General features: G+C 58.5%; 2 protein-coding genes across 2 annotated transcripts; one reads left to right on the top strand and one right to left on the bottom strand.

Moving 5' to 3' along the window:
* Positions 1-3,704: 3,704 nt before the first annotated feature.
* RAB17 (RAB17, member RAS oncogene family) lies at positions 3,705-6,804 on the top strand (the record flags this gene model as incomplete). The annotated part of the gene is made up of 5 exons (XM_082001584.1): positions 3,705-3,873; positions 5,201-5,352; positions 5,792-5,917; positions 6,121-6,214; positions 6,692-6,804. Coding segments are annotated over 5 exons (654 nt in total), but the record flags the coding sequence as incomplete, so codon positions are not given.
* Positions 6,805-8,342: 1,538 nt separating this feature from the next.
* PRLH (prolactin releasing hormone) lies at positions 8,343-8,891 on the bottom strand (the record flags this gene model as incomplete). The annotated part of the gene is made up of 2 exons (XM_082001585.1): positions 8,343-8,515; positions 8,792-8,891. The coding sequence occupies 2 exons, from the start codon at positions 8,889-8,891 to the stop codon at positions 8,343-8,345; spliced, it is 273 nt and encodes a 90-aa protein (XP_081857711.1).
* Positions 8,892-12,812: the final 3,921 nt, after the last annotated feature.

Here is a 12,812-nt window from a genome sequence, read left to right on the forward strand (position 1 = left end):
CAACTGAGTCACCCTCACAAACAGATTTGTCAGGTTCCTTCTTGGAAACAGTGAGGGCAGGCGGTTCAAGTGCAGTATCACTGATCTGGCCCTGCTGCCGTGCACGGCAAACAGGTTACCTTTAAGTTGATTTACATTAAACCAGTGGGCTGCACAGGGGAAGCTGGTTAACGCTGGTCAGAGCTGCCTCCGCATACACATCCATTGCCCACGGGAAGGAGAGAAGAGACGTCGAGACGGGGGAACGAGGGTGTCTGGCTGAGGACAGAGTCTTCTGGGTGCAGTGATGCTTAATCCTCCGTTAGGAAGTGAGAAATGATCTGCGTCGTGGCTGTTTTAGGTACTCACCTTCTAGGTAAGTGTAAGACCTGGCAAGCCTACCCTGAATACCTGCTGCTAGACACAGCTGTCATAAAATATTAAGCTGTGTTTGGAGACTAAATCCACCAACAGTATTTTTACAGCTGATTTATTGAAGAGAAATGCTTGTCTAGACTAACCTCCAGCTCTTTCTATAGAGTCTGAGCAGGTTCAGCTTTCCCTGCCCCTCGGCATGGCCTCTGGGCACGAGGACAGGACTTGTAACACTTCAGCTGCTCCCTAAGTTGTTGCGTTATTCTTTGTCGAACTAAAAAGCCCCGAAATCCAACATCTAAGCAGTCCCAGTGCAGGTTACACCTCAGCCTTGCAAAGCCTGCATGGGAAAAATTTACTAATGCTATTTTGCACGGAAGCATCGGTGACTTCTTCAGAGTTTTGAGTTTGCAGTGAGATAAATCAAACTTGTTCCAGTTACACCGACCGAAGCTTTCTGGCATGCAGGTGCACTCTGCTGGGGCTTAACTCACAGAAATCAGCAGGAAAATTGCTTTCAACGTTTCTCCTGGATATGCTCAGTCAGTCAGTCCCAGCCCAGGGAAGTCAGGGAGGATTCCAGGTGAAGCTTCCTGTGCTTCATTGGCAGCGCAGGCTGAAAGAACAGGGATGCTGTTTGCTGTGAGGCAGCAGCACCCATATCGGCACCCAGAGCGGGCATCGGTAACCATGCTGGAGCGGCATCCTGGCTTTGCAGAGCTGACTGTAACCCTAAGCTGGGTCTCGCCAACAGGCCCTTCCCCAAGGCAGGGAGCAGCCACAGAAGGGGGACTACCAGCCACGTGAGATGTCTGGAGGGCTTTTCCCCACAGTCCCTTACCCAGCGAGCACTGCGTTTTACTCTCTACACTCCTTTTTCCACCAAAAAAAAAAAAAGAAGAAAAAGAAAAAGAAAAGAGTTTCCCCTAAATCCTATTTTCCATTGAATCAAAAAAAACCCACTTGTTTTTCCTTCCTTGCTGTTCTCCTCAGACGGAAAGGGACATTCACCTTCTGCCTCTTAACACGAAACAGAAATTGTTTCAGAGCTTTGGCAAAACTCCCCATCTCTAATAGGTGCGTGCTAGCATGAAAAGTTTGCAAGGAAATTTCTGTCATTATAGTCATTCTCAGGTGAGCTTTATTCCAGCATCAATACAGCCTTCCAGGGTTAAACAGAGAGCAGCAGAGTGAAATAGTGAGAAAGTGAGTTTAGTATAGACAATCTTGGGTGGTTTCATGCAGCTTCTTGCTTCCCTACAGAGTTTTATGGCGTATCACCTATGGTATCTAACGTAACTGCCCAGAAAAGATAGCAGTCTTACTTCCAGGCTTACAAAAAGGCAAATGTATGTAATTAATACCATAAGGAGCACCCTTATGCTGGATTTATGGAATTATCTTTTTCCTGCTTAAAAAAATACTACAGCCCACTCCTAACTAGCTGTTCTGCACCAACTACCATCCTGCCCTTCATCACTGGGCTGTGTGAACTGGGGGAGAAGGATTTACCCCTGGTTTTTAAGGGGATGAAAGCCCATCTCGCACAGAAGTACGACCGCTCCCGTCTAGAGGTAGAGACCCGGGTTCAGCCAGCACCGAGGAACGCTCTTAATGACAGCCTGCTTTGATGACAGCTCAGGGAAGGGAGAAGAATTAAAGGTCTGGAGCCTGCCAGATTGCAGGGGGAAGATAGGCAAAAATAAAGGAGAAATTTGGGATAAGCAGCGCGCGAGAACAAGCGGCTTTTGTCAGACAAGGGAGCTACATTGCTAGCGCCGCTGTTGGGTGTCTTTATAAAGGTACTTTTTCTTGCTTACCTGCAAGTTCTGCGCACCAAAATCCCACCAGCCCCAGGTAGAACTGCAGCAGTTTCACCAAATCTTCATTATAAGTCTTGCAGGTCCCTGCTCTCTGGCTGACCGGGGCATTCTTGTCAAGAATGGCACATCCCATGCCAGCAGCATTCACCCCGGCACGGGAGGCTCTTCACCTGACATGCAATAACGGCGACAGGGTCAGGACGTACAGGCAGGGACCAGCAGCAGGACGTGAACATTTCAGCGTCCTTCGCAAGGCTCCTCTGCTGCCTTTGGGCGTTAGAAGATTAGATCTACGTAAGGAGGACACGTCGCATCCCTGCACACAGCAGTTACAGGCTTGCTGGTGGCATATTTCCCCTTTGCTGCTGTGTGTGAGGTAGGAAAAGCACATGTAAGGTCATTTCATGCCCTCTGCTCCTCAGTTCAACACCCCATGACCCTTCATCTTCAAGCTCTGCATGAACTTCCCTCTCTCCTGCATAGCTCTCCACACGAGCTGAGTACTTTTGGAGTAAGGAGGAGCCAGGACAAAGCTTTGGCTAGCTGCGAGACAGAGTTATTTGCCACCCTGTGCTGACAGTTCCCACGGACAGCAGGGCAGTGTCACTTCCTTGAGCTCAAGGCTGGGAGAAGGGGACACGTGCCACCCAGGAGGGCTCACACCGACCGTCCTCTTCCCAGGGTACGGCCAACACTCTGCAGCGGCTCTCCTTGAGTCAGGTTTGAGGCAACCACCGATATTTTGGGCCATGCTCCCCCACCGTCCTTGGTCAGCGTGCAGCATAGCTCCACCCCGAGTGATGCAGAGTCACGCTCCGTGGTGCAACGGTCATGAGAGCGTGAGACTCCACGGGCTTGGTCTGCCCGGGGTTTCTTAATCCACAGGGGAGGAGCGTGTGCTGCTGTCCTCAAGGGTGCTTGAGTCAAGTCCTCTCACTCCTGCTTTTTTACCCTGGTGAGCAACATGCTGACTCAAAGTGGTGCTGCCACAAAGCCCATCAGCTCCCGAGGTGCCCAGCCATTCCCTGGGCAGTGTCCGTAGCAAGCTGGTAGCAGCATCACCTCCACGCCTGAGCACACTTCCAGCCTGGCTTCGGCTTTCCTGGTATAACTTCCAACCAGGACCCACAATAAATACGGAACATCAGCCTAAGCTCTTCACCAGGACTTTGGGGAGGGAGGTGTGCTCCAGAGCAAGGCACACCCATAAACAATGTCCCTCTGCCATTAACCCCCTCCAGCATGTTCTCTCTTTAAAGGAGATGCACCCAACCCAATCTCCTTGTCTACATCCAAGAAGGCCTCTTGCATCAAGTTTCTTCCTAAATATCTCCACCCTCTGGTCATAACAGACAGTGGCAGATGGTTTGCTGTATTAAATTTGACTCAGAATATTATAACAATTTTATTCTAGCCTATTTTGAGGTTAAACCCCACCAGCCCTGCTGCCACCCGTCAGGAGTTGATGCAGGAGGCTCAGCTGACGGACCCGAGATCACTGCAGATGTATGTTGACCGGATTTGGTTTCCTTGCAGAGCGTGGCGCAGAACGCAATGCTGGGCACCTCCCTGGAGGGGATTTGTCCCACCTACATCTACAAGGTGGTTCTTCTGGGGAGCACATCGGTGGGAAAGTCAAGCCTGGCCTACCGATATGTGAAAAATGACTTCAAGGAGTCGCTGCCAACCGTGGGATGTGAGTGAGTGGCTTCAACAGCTTTGATGGCTCTGGACAAGAGACCAGGCCTGATGCCCTTTCTTGCGGTGGGGTGGGATGCAAGAGAATCCGTTAGTACATCTTGCAATAGCACAGGCCCACTTTTGAACATGATACAGGCTTGCCCCAGAGCCAGATCTCCCCCTTCACAGTCATCTTCGGGTCTCTGCAGCCCATTTTCCTCAGCACCAGGCTGTAAGCAAAGCCACATCCAAATTGCACAGGTTTGGCTTGCTGGAGGCAGATGAGCGTCAAAGTGAGTGAGACCTGGAGCCCAAAACGTACAGCCCACCTCTCCTCCGCGTGCTTGGTCCTGTGCTGCCCTCACCGCTAGCCGGACACCGCTGTATACGAGCTGCCCCAGCCTCAGCGTCCTGCGGGAGCGGGGAGGTTTGGGCCCGGGTGCAAGCAGACCCGGCATTGCCCGATGGTAGGCTCGCAGCAGTGCCTCATTTCTCCAGCCTGCCTGCAGAGACAGGAGCGCGGACCTCCCCACGCCCTGGCCAGGCTGCAGACCCCACGCTCTGCCCCACTGGCAAAGGGGAGAGCGTCTTCCCCTACGCCTCTTGTCCTGACAAGCCACGCTGAACAACCCGCGTCCCAAAGCGGGCCATGTGCTTGCTCACGCTTTGCCGAAAACCGCCTGGAGAGCTGCGAGAGCTCCGCTCCCTCTTACGACCCCTTGGGCCAGCGCGCCTGCTGGGACCGAGCTGCCTCCACTGTACGTTCACATCAGCGCAGCTTCCTACAGCACGCGGGCATCGTAGGTGTTCACGTCACACGCTATACCTGGGCTTTGCCCTAAGAAGGCACAGCGGTTGTGGTCCCACCCGGAGCCTGAAGAGCTAGCTGGTGGAGGAGAGCCAGGCGCTGCGGAGCGGCTCCCCTCGTCCTTCTGCCTTGGACTCTGGCTGGTCCACAAGCAGCCGTCTGCTCCCTGGGAGCAGGGATGGAGGCTCGCCTCCCCTGGGAGCCCTTTTTGATGGGTATTCCTAGTCGCAGCTCTCACCCACCAGCAAGGCTCTCTATCTGGGGGCTATTCTGCAAAGCTCAGAGCTACCTGATGTCAAAACTGGCGTGCATCCGCCCAAATCTTCTGTCAGGAAGGGCTCCCAGCCTGCCACAGGCTGCCCTGCCTTGCAGCGCTCCATCCCATCAGCGGTGCCGGTGCTTATGACAAACCCATCTCAATTTTGTGGATTAGAGCATTGTTACCGGCTCTCGGGATGGGTTTGACCTCACGGCAGCGGATCTGCGCTCTCTGCTCTCGCTGCAAGCAAACGCGCACCCTGCGTCTCGCTTGCAGGCTCCTTCTTCACACAGACGCTCAACCTGGAGGCAGGGACCATCAAGTTTGAGATCTGGGACACAGCAGGCCAGGAGAAGTACCACAGCGTCTGCCACCTCTACTACCGGGGTGCCCACGCCGCTCTCCTCGTTTACGACATCGCGAATAAGGTAAGGCAGGGGATACTGACCCCGTCTGCACCGAAACTAGGCTCTGCTGCAGCAGAGCCAGCGGGGCAGAGGTGTCCAGGCGATGGTGTTTGTCCCTGGTGGAGCAGAAAGCAGTACACGAGTGCTGCCCAAGATGACGACCATCCCACCTGGGATGCGTCGGGAGCTGTCCCTGCCCGTGCAGGACCACGCCACCACCCCAGGGATGCTTTCTGCTGCCACACAGAAAGGGGACGTCCCATCCAAGGCTGGTTTATCCCTAAAGGTTTTTGAGCAGCGGTGACCTGTTTCCCTGAGGGAGAGGGCAATCAAAGTCTCCCCACTACATCCTCTTGCACCCTCTTGTGTTCGGAGCCACCCATCCAGCTTTGCTATGCCTGAGGCAAAGGGGTTAAATCAAAACTAGATCACTAGGTGGTTTTTATCTCCGTCTCTCCAGGAAACGCTCAACAGAGCAAAGCTGTGGCTGAGGGACCTGGAGAAGGAATTCCTTCCCGATGAAATTGTCATTGCTTTGGTGGGCAACAAGACAGACCTGGCTGCTGAGCGAGAAGTCACCACCGAGGTGAGTGCCCACGGGGAGTTCCTAGGCCCCCTCATCACCCCCTCAAGCACTGGGATATGACCTAGCAAAGCTGAGAATTTAAAAGGCTTTCGGGTCTCTCCAAAGTCCCCATACAATTATTGACCTGCCATGAAATGCCACCGTAATCGAGCAAGCAGCCCGAGAGGGGGCTGGGGGAAATAACTCTGCTTGTCTCCACCTAGGAGGGGGAAGAGTTTGCAAGGACCAAAGATCTCCTGTTCATGGAGACATCCGCAAAATCCAACCACCAAGTAAACGATATCTTTATGGCCATAGGTGAGTTGTATGCTGGCTCTAGGTGAGAGCCAGGGCGGATGAACCATGGGCCCCAAACCTCTGCTTCAAGGCTGCAAACACCTTCCTCCACCCCTCCTCAAAGCTAATCCCCTCCATTGCTCATGCTTGCCTCCAGGGTTTGCTTCCCAGCCGGTCCAGCCTACACCTTGCCTGGCAGTTTCAGAGCAACATGTCGCACCTCTCGAGGCAGGAGGACAGACGGATCCATCCCGGGATGCTCCAACAGCAGAGATGGATTTCAGGCCCTTTCTGAAAGCCACAATTTTCTTTTGCTTTAGTACCCAGTCTAGGTGGAATGGTGTCCCTAGCATAGCTGTTCAGTAGAGATCTAACACGTTACCGTGGGATGGTACCATCAGCCACCAGTGGCTCCCCTGGGGTGGGACAGGGCAGCCAGCGCATCCCACCCCACCGGCAGGAGAAACGAGCCCTTTCTCAACTTGTGTTTCTTCCTAGCCCAAGAGCTCCTGCAGCGGGAACGAGAGAAGGCGTCCGCCCCATCCCCGCATGGGAGGTCGATGGTCGACCTGGGGGAGAGCGGGACGAGGACGGAGTGCTGCCGGCTCTGAGGACGGGCAGTTCTGGACCTCAGCAGTGGCTGGATAAGGTCTCCAATAGGAGCAGTGACGAAGCAGGGGGGATGCAGAAGTGCAAGGGCGGCTCAGCCCCACCACCCTCCCCCTTGGGGTGAGGTCAGAGCCCGTCCTGGGGGCATGGGGCCTCTTCAACCCTCCAGCACCGGCTTCCTCCAAGAGGCGAAGCCCAGGGGTTTCTTTCATGACCTTCACACTTCCAGAGAGAAGTGTGACCCGCCAGCACTGCTGCCACTGGCCCTGACTGATGACATCCCCCTGCCCCGGCCGCACATCAGCTCCTCCATGTCCCTTCCCATCCAAAAAGGGAGGTTTTAACTTTCTGGAGAGAAGCAGGTGCATCCTGGTGGTTTTACACCCAGGCTGCAAATAAAGAGAATATTGCCCCAAAGGTGTTATTTTTTTATTCCTGACCTGGATGTCAGCCCGCAAGTGGGGATCACAGGAAGCCTGGAGGCAGCAGGGACCAGAGACGATGCTCCTCTCACCCCGCTGGCTCCCGCACGACCCATTACAGGGGTCACAGCCCATCCTCGGGAGAAATCACCAGTTTGCTGCCGATATAAGAGCCAGGACTAGGGTCAGAGCAGGGCCAAAGCAAATGGGGCCATTCCCTGATGGCAATGCCAGCCCGTGGGACAAGGCTTGGCTGGGCTGAGCTCAGCCATGAGGCAGCAGACACCTTTGAAGATGCTCCCCCTTGGAGAGGAGGGGACCACAGCACCCTTGGGCCAGGTTTGCCAGGCCAGCCCCCTCCCCAGGACCCCCAGCACCCCACACCAGCCAGGAGCACCCACCTGCAATGCCTCCCCAAGGCAGGGCAGGAGCTCCTTCCCAAGAAGGCGGCAGATCTACCTCCTCCTGCCTAAATCCCCTTCCCTATGGGCAGCTGGGAGGCAGGGGTGCTAAGTGCCACTCATCTGCCCCGGGATTAACACTTCCCTCACCAAACAGCCCTGGACCCCCAGTGCTGGGCCAGGAGCCGCAGGCAGGGATGCTGAGGGCTGGGAGTCACCCTCCACTGTGGACCCTCTTGACCCCAAACTGGAGAGGGAGTAAAATGCTCTGGCTTGGGGACACAGTTCATGAGGGGACGTCTGGGGACCTGCAGGGCGAGGGACGGGTTCCTGTGTGCTCCCCAAGTGTTTCTGACCTGGGCCATGGCAATGGGGTGGCTGTTTCTGACCCCACTACCATGGAAATGAAGGTGTTGAGGGCACCCATGGGTGTGGGCACCCGCTGGGCACCCCAGGGGATGCAACTGGGAAAGGGGTGGCCTCCGGGGCTTTATTTTTAGGGTGCTTTTTGGGGGGATGGGGGATAAATGTGCTGTGCTGTGCAGGGAGGGAAGCGCCGGAAGGCTGCAAACCCCCAGCGAGACCAACAATTTTTGGGGTCGCATCCCCCCCCCCCCACCCCCCCCCCCCGCCCCGCTCCCCCCTGTGCTGCGTTTCGGAGCAGAGAGGCTGGCACACGGGGACGAGAGGAGAAGGGCTTTTATTGTCGGCTCCAGCTCAGGGGCTCCGCTCCACCCGGGGGGGCTGGGGGCGAGGGCGGCGGGGGGCACAGGCTCGCCGCTGGCCAGCCCCCCCGGGATGGGTGCCCTCGCCCAGGGCTCGCCGCCGCCCGAACCTCCCCACCGGCCTGATCCCGCGCCCCGTGTACCAGGAGGGGTTGATGTCTGGGTCTGCAAGGCAAAAGTCGAGGGGCCATCAGGGGGTGATGGGGTTGGGGGGGACACAGAGCGGGGGCAGGGCGTTGCACCCATGGGTGGGGGGGTGATGAACCCCAGGGGAGCGGGAAAAGGGGCCGGGGGGGGCGGGTAAAAGCTGTCGCAAAGGCTGTTTCAAAGTCAACCTTTGTTTCAGCGTGGTGACTGCCCCGCGCCGTCACCCCCCAAATGCAGCCGAGTCTGGGGATGCAGAAGGGGCTGGGGGGAGTCCCTTACTCCTGCTCTCCTTACTCCTGATATCCATGGAGCGCTCGCGGATGCGGCCGTGGGCGTCGGGCAGGGCCAGGCAGGCGAGCAGCAGGCAGAGGAGGCAGGCGGCCCCCAGCTTCATCCCCGGCGCTCTCCCTCCGCGGCGGCTCAGCCCAAAGCCTCCCGGCCCCCGGCGATTCCCACCGGCGCCACGAAGACGGTGGCCTCGGAGGCGGCTGCGGGAGCGAAGGGGTTTGGCAGGCGCGGGGACGCCCCGCTTGGCCTAAACGCTCGCAGGGTGAGCTCCCCGTCAGGAGGGGAAGGCTGCGACGGAGGGGATGGGGCGACGGTACGGCTGCGGCCATGGGGCTGCCGGCCCCGTCGCCGTGACCCGGGGCCGGCAGCCGTGCAAAGGGCATCTCGATCAAAACCTGGGGCTGATACCTCTGGGGAAAATCTCCCCTGCAAACGTGAGTTGTACAAACCTCACGTTCATTAAAACAGGTTTTTACCCTAGCCCAGCACCTTAGGCCAGGCCTGGCGTCGCCCCTTCTGGCTGGGACCCCCAGCAAGCCCACGGTGGTGGGACCCTGCGGCCCAGGAGAGAGGGAGAGGGGCCAGTGCCGAAACATGGGGCTGGAGGCACAAATGGGGGTGACGGATGGACCGCGGCCGCCTCTGCACCCTTGGCACCCACCCCCGGACCCGGCTGCCGAAACGACAAAGCCGGGAGCACCCTGTAACAGGCTTTGTGGCGCATCGAGTGGGACCGTGCCGAGTGATGGGCTTGGTTTCGGCAGCCCCCTGCGGCGAGGGAGCAGGCGGGGGAGCTGGGTTAAGCGGGACGTGGCGGGGACACGGCGGCAGCTTTATTTCCAGGCACTTTTGCGAAGGGGAAGTTTGCAGCGTGCCGGGCAGGAGCCCACCTGGGGAGTCTTTATTGACATCCGACATCCCCTCCTGAGAGCTCAGGTTCGCCGTGGCCAACCGACGTTTTTACACCCCCCTTTTAGACGCCCCCCCCCCCCCCGCCCCAGCTGGCTGGACAGACACAGGGACACGCGCGGAGAGGCAAAGCAGCGCCTGGGAGATGATCCGGCAGCAAAAGCACCACGAGAGGGAGAGAAATGTGTTGCTCCCCCCCGCCGGGGCTGCACTTACCGCGGCGCGGCGCGGCGTGGCGAGGTTCCCGGCTGCCGTCCCGCTGAGCCGAGCGGCCGCCGTCTGAGCCGGAGTCCCCTCCGGTTGCCGTTTTTATGGCCGGTTTGGTGCTGATGTCAGAGGCGAGCCCCAGCGGGGGCCAAGCCGGGGCATCTCCCCTCCCCGCCGTCCCCACTCATCGAATCAGCACAGAGGCTTTCGTGGCTCGGAAGGGACCGGCGTTTTATCTTCCACCGGCCGAGGCAGACAGCTTGGGAACACGTTCACCCCTGCACCCCACCCGCTGCAGTTTTCCGCTTACGGGGAGCCTCTCGCCCGAAACCCACTTCGCGGGGTCAGTGGGTGATGCCGCCCCAAATGCTGCGCCCACGCGTTGGGGTCCCGCCGCCCGGCCCCACCGTAGGGGTTACGCCGGGTGCCCCCACCCTGCAGCCTTCAAACCACCCCTCAAAAGCTGCTTTAAGGAAATCAGAAAACTAAACGTGCGGAAGAGGGGAAGGCGACTGGCTGGGGGACGTGGACTGGCAGGAGCGGGCTCATCCCTGTGGCGTGGGGGCTTCAAACCTCCCCGTTTTTAAATGGGTTAACCCTCTCCCCGCCCCCCCAAGTAAAGATTTCTGGTGAGGTTTGTTCCGCCGGATTCCACCGGAGGAGCCAGCTCGGGTCCCCGGCACGGGGGGCTGGCCGGGGTCCCAACGCACCTCCGCCCCCAGGCAAACCTGGAACTACCGAGACTTTGAGGGACATCCCGAAACGAGGACTGCTCTGCGTTGGCAGGACGGTGAAGACACCGTCGCTAGTGGGGCGTGGGCAGGGGGCTGGCGTCGCCCTGGGACAGATCCCCATACCGTGCCACGATCGGCTCCCGTGCCCGAGCAGAGCCAGTGCGGGGGGACAGAGACGGGAGCAGCACGGGACGGAGCGGGGGGGCTGCGGAGGGAATGGGATGAACGAAGGAGGGAGGGAAAAAAAAAAATCAGACAAGGAAACCCAGATCCTGGGCTCAGCAGGGCTCTCTCCACCCCAAGGTTGTTGCTGTTACTTAATACAGATTTTAAAGCAACCCCTCAACGTTGTGGGCTTGTGTGTCAGGTGGCATTGGCTCCCAAATTTGCTCCTGAGTTCCCACGCGAGTGGGAACAGTGCATTGCAGGGCCAGCCCCTCCTTACCCCCACCCCGTGCATCCCCCGCGCCTGGCTGGCCTCACCGCTGGGTACCACCGACCCACGCTCATCCCACCCCCGGCTCCATGCCCAGCATCTGGCACGTCACCGTGCCGTCCCCCTTCATCACCACCTCCCCGCGTTCCGCTTCGGTGCTGCTGATGGGTAGCACCGAAAAAGCGGTGAAAAAACCCACCGCAAAACGAGTCCCGGACGCAAAATTGGCTTTATTGCATGACTTAGTGTACATATATATATAATCTCTACACGGGCAAATGGGGCAGGAAAACAGCAAGTAACAGGATGGGGGACTAGAGCCTGAACGCCGCCTTCGCTTGCGCTGCTGAGGCTCACTGCGAGGGCTTCTTCACGGGGCCAAGCACCCCGGCAGCTGTCCGGAGGGATGCGAGTTACGGCTGAAGCCGGTGGGGTGGGGGCGAAGGCCGAATCCCGACACCAGACGGGCCGGCGCAAACCCGTTGCCCAGATGGTGGTGGAGCTCCCCGCTGCCAGCCCAGGAGCTGCCATCCTCACGCCGGGGCCGGCTGAGCAGCAAGATACGCGCCCGGCCACGCCGCGGTGCCCGGGAGAGTTTCCGTGACGGCGGTGGTTTGCACTTACCCTCTCGGGCTTCAGGCCAGAAGGATTTCATTTCACAGTAAGGAGCCGGTTTTGGCTCCAGCTGGGAAGCCCAGACTTACAAGACCGTGCTGGGACGACCGCGGCACCAATTTCTAGGCAGTTCGCAGTCTCTACTACTACCAAAGCCAAATGTACGTGTTACTTGCACGAGAATTCAGGCTACCGCTGGTAATTAAAGGGGGTTTCGTTCAGATGCACGGGAAGAGCCTAAAACGGTCCAGTCCGAGTGGCCATCGATGGGAAGCTGCCGGCATCGGTCCGGCATCCCCGCTCCGGCTGCGAGCGATCCTCCCCGCATCGCCTGCTGCAGGGGCAGGGAGGCGGGGGCTAACATGGACAGGGGCCAGTGAGTACCAAACTTTGTCAACGGGAACCTCCCCCAAACTCTCCTGCAAGAGAAAGCAACCCCCTCCAGGTCCCCATGCCCTGGGCACAGGTATGGGGCCAGGCACCGATCCAGCGGGATCAGTGGATGCGGAGAATTAAACGCTGGAGGAAAACAAACAGTTTGGGGGTTCTGGAGGAGGGTGTTACCAATGCTGCTGTCACCTGGCAGGAGCCCAGGGCCACCGCAGCCCCCAGAGGCCATCACAGCCCCTCCAAAGGATCGGATGGTCCTACAATCCCATCAGCAGGGACATGCTCATCCACAGAGCACCTCTTGGCACGGGCTGACCCTTCGGCGGAGTGGGGAAAACCTCCAGAGGAACACCTACTCTCTGCTTGCTGGAGTCCTTCCGAACTTGCTGGGAGAGGGGACATTTTTGGGAGCTGGAAAAACAAACCAATCCCCAAGGAGCCCTCCGGCCTTTCTTGCACCCTTCTTGCCACCGCTTCCTGCAAGCCTTGCCTCACTCACGTCCCCAGACGGTCACGGCTGCTTCAGGCACGGTGGCGAGAAGCCCCAGCGGGTGTTTGCGTAGCTTCGTGCAAAGGTCTGTTGGCCAAGCGCTCGCTGGGAGGGAGCCAGCGCTGCTCTCGCCCTGCTTTGCTGCTCAGGGAAGGGAAGCCATGCTCCGAGGGACATCGCGTGGAGCCGGGACCAGGACACGAATGTCAGCCCGGGATGCCTGGGCCCCTACTCTGCCTGGGGTAC

The sequence above is a fragment of the Phaethon aethereus genome (genome assembly GCF_964289735.1).
Source record: "Phaethon aethereus genome assembly, chromosome: 6".
Taxonomy (NCBI): domain Eukaryota; kingdom Metazoa; phylum Chordata; class Aves; order Phaethontiformes; family Phaethontidae; genus Phaethon; species Phaethon aethereus.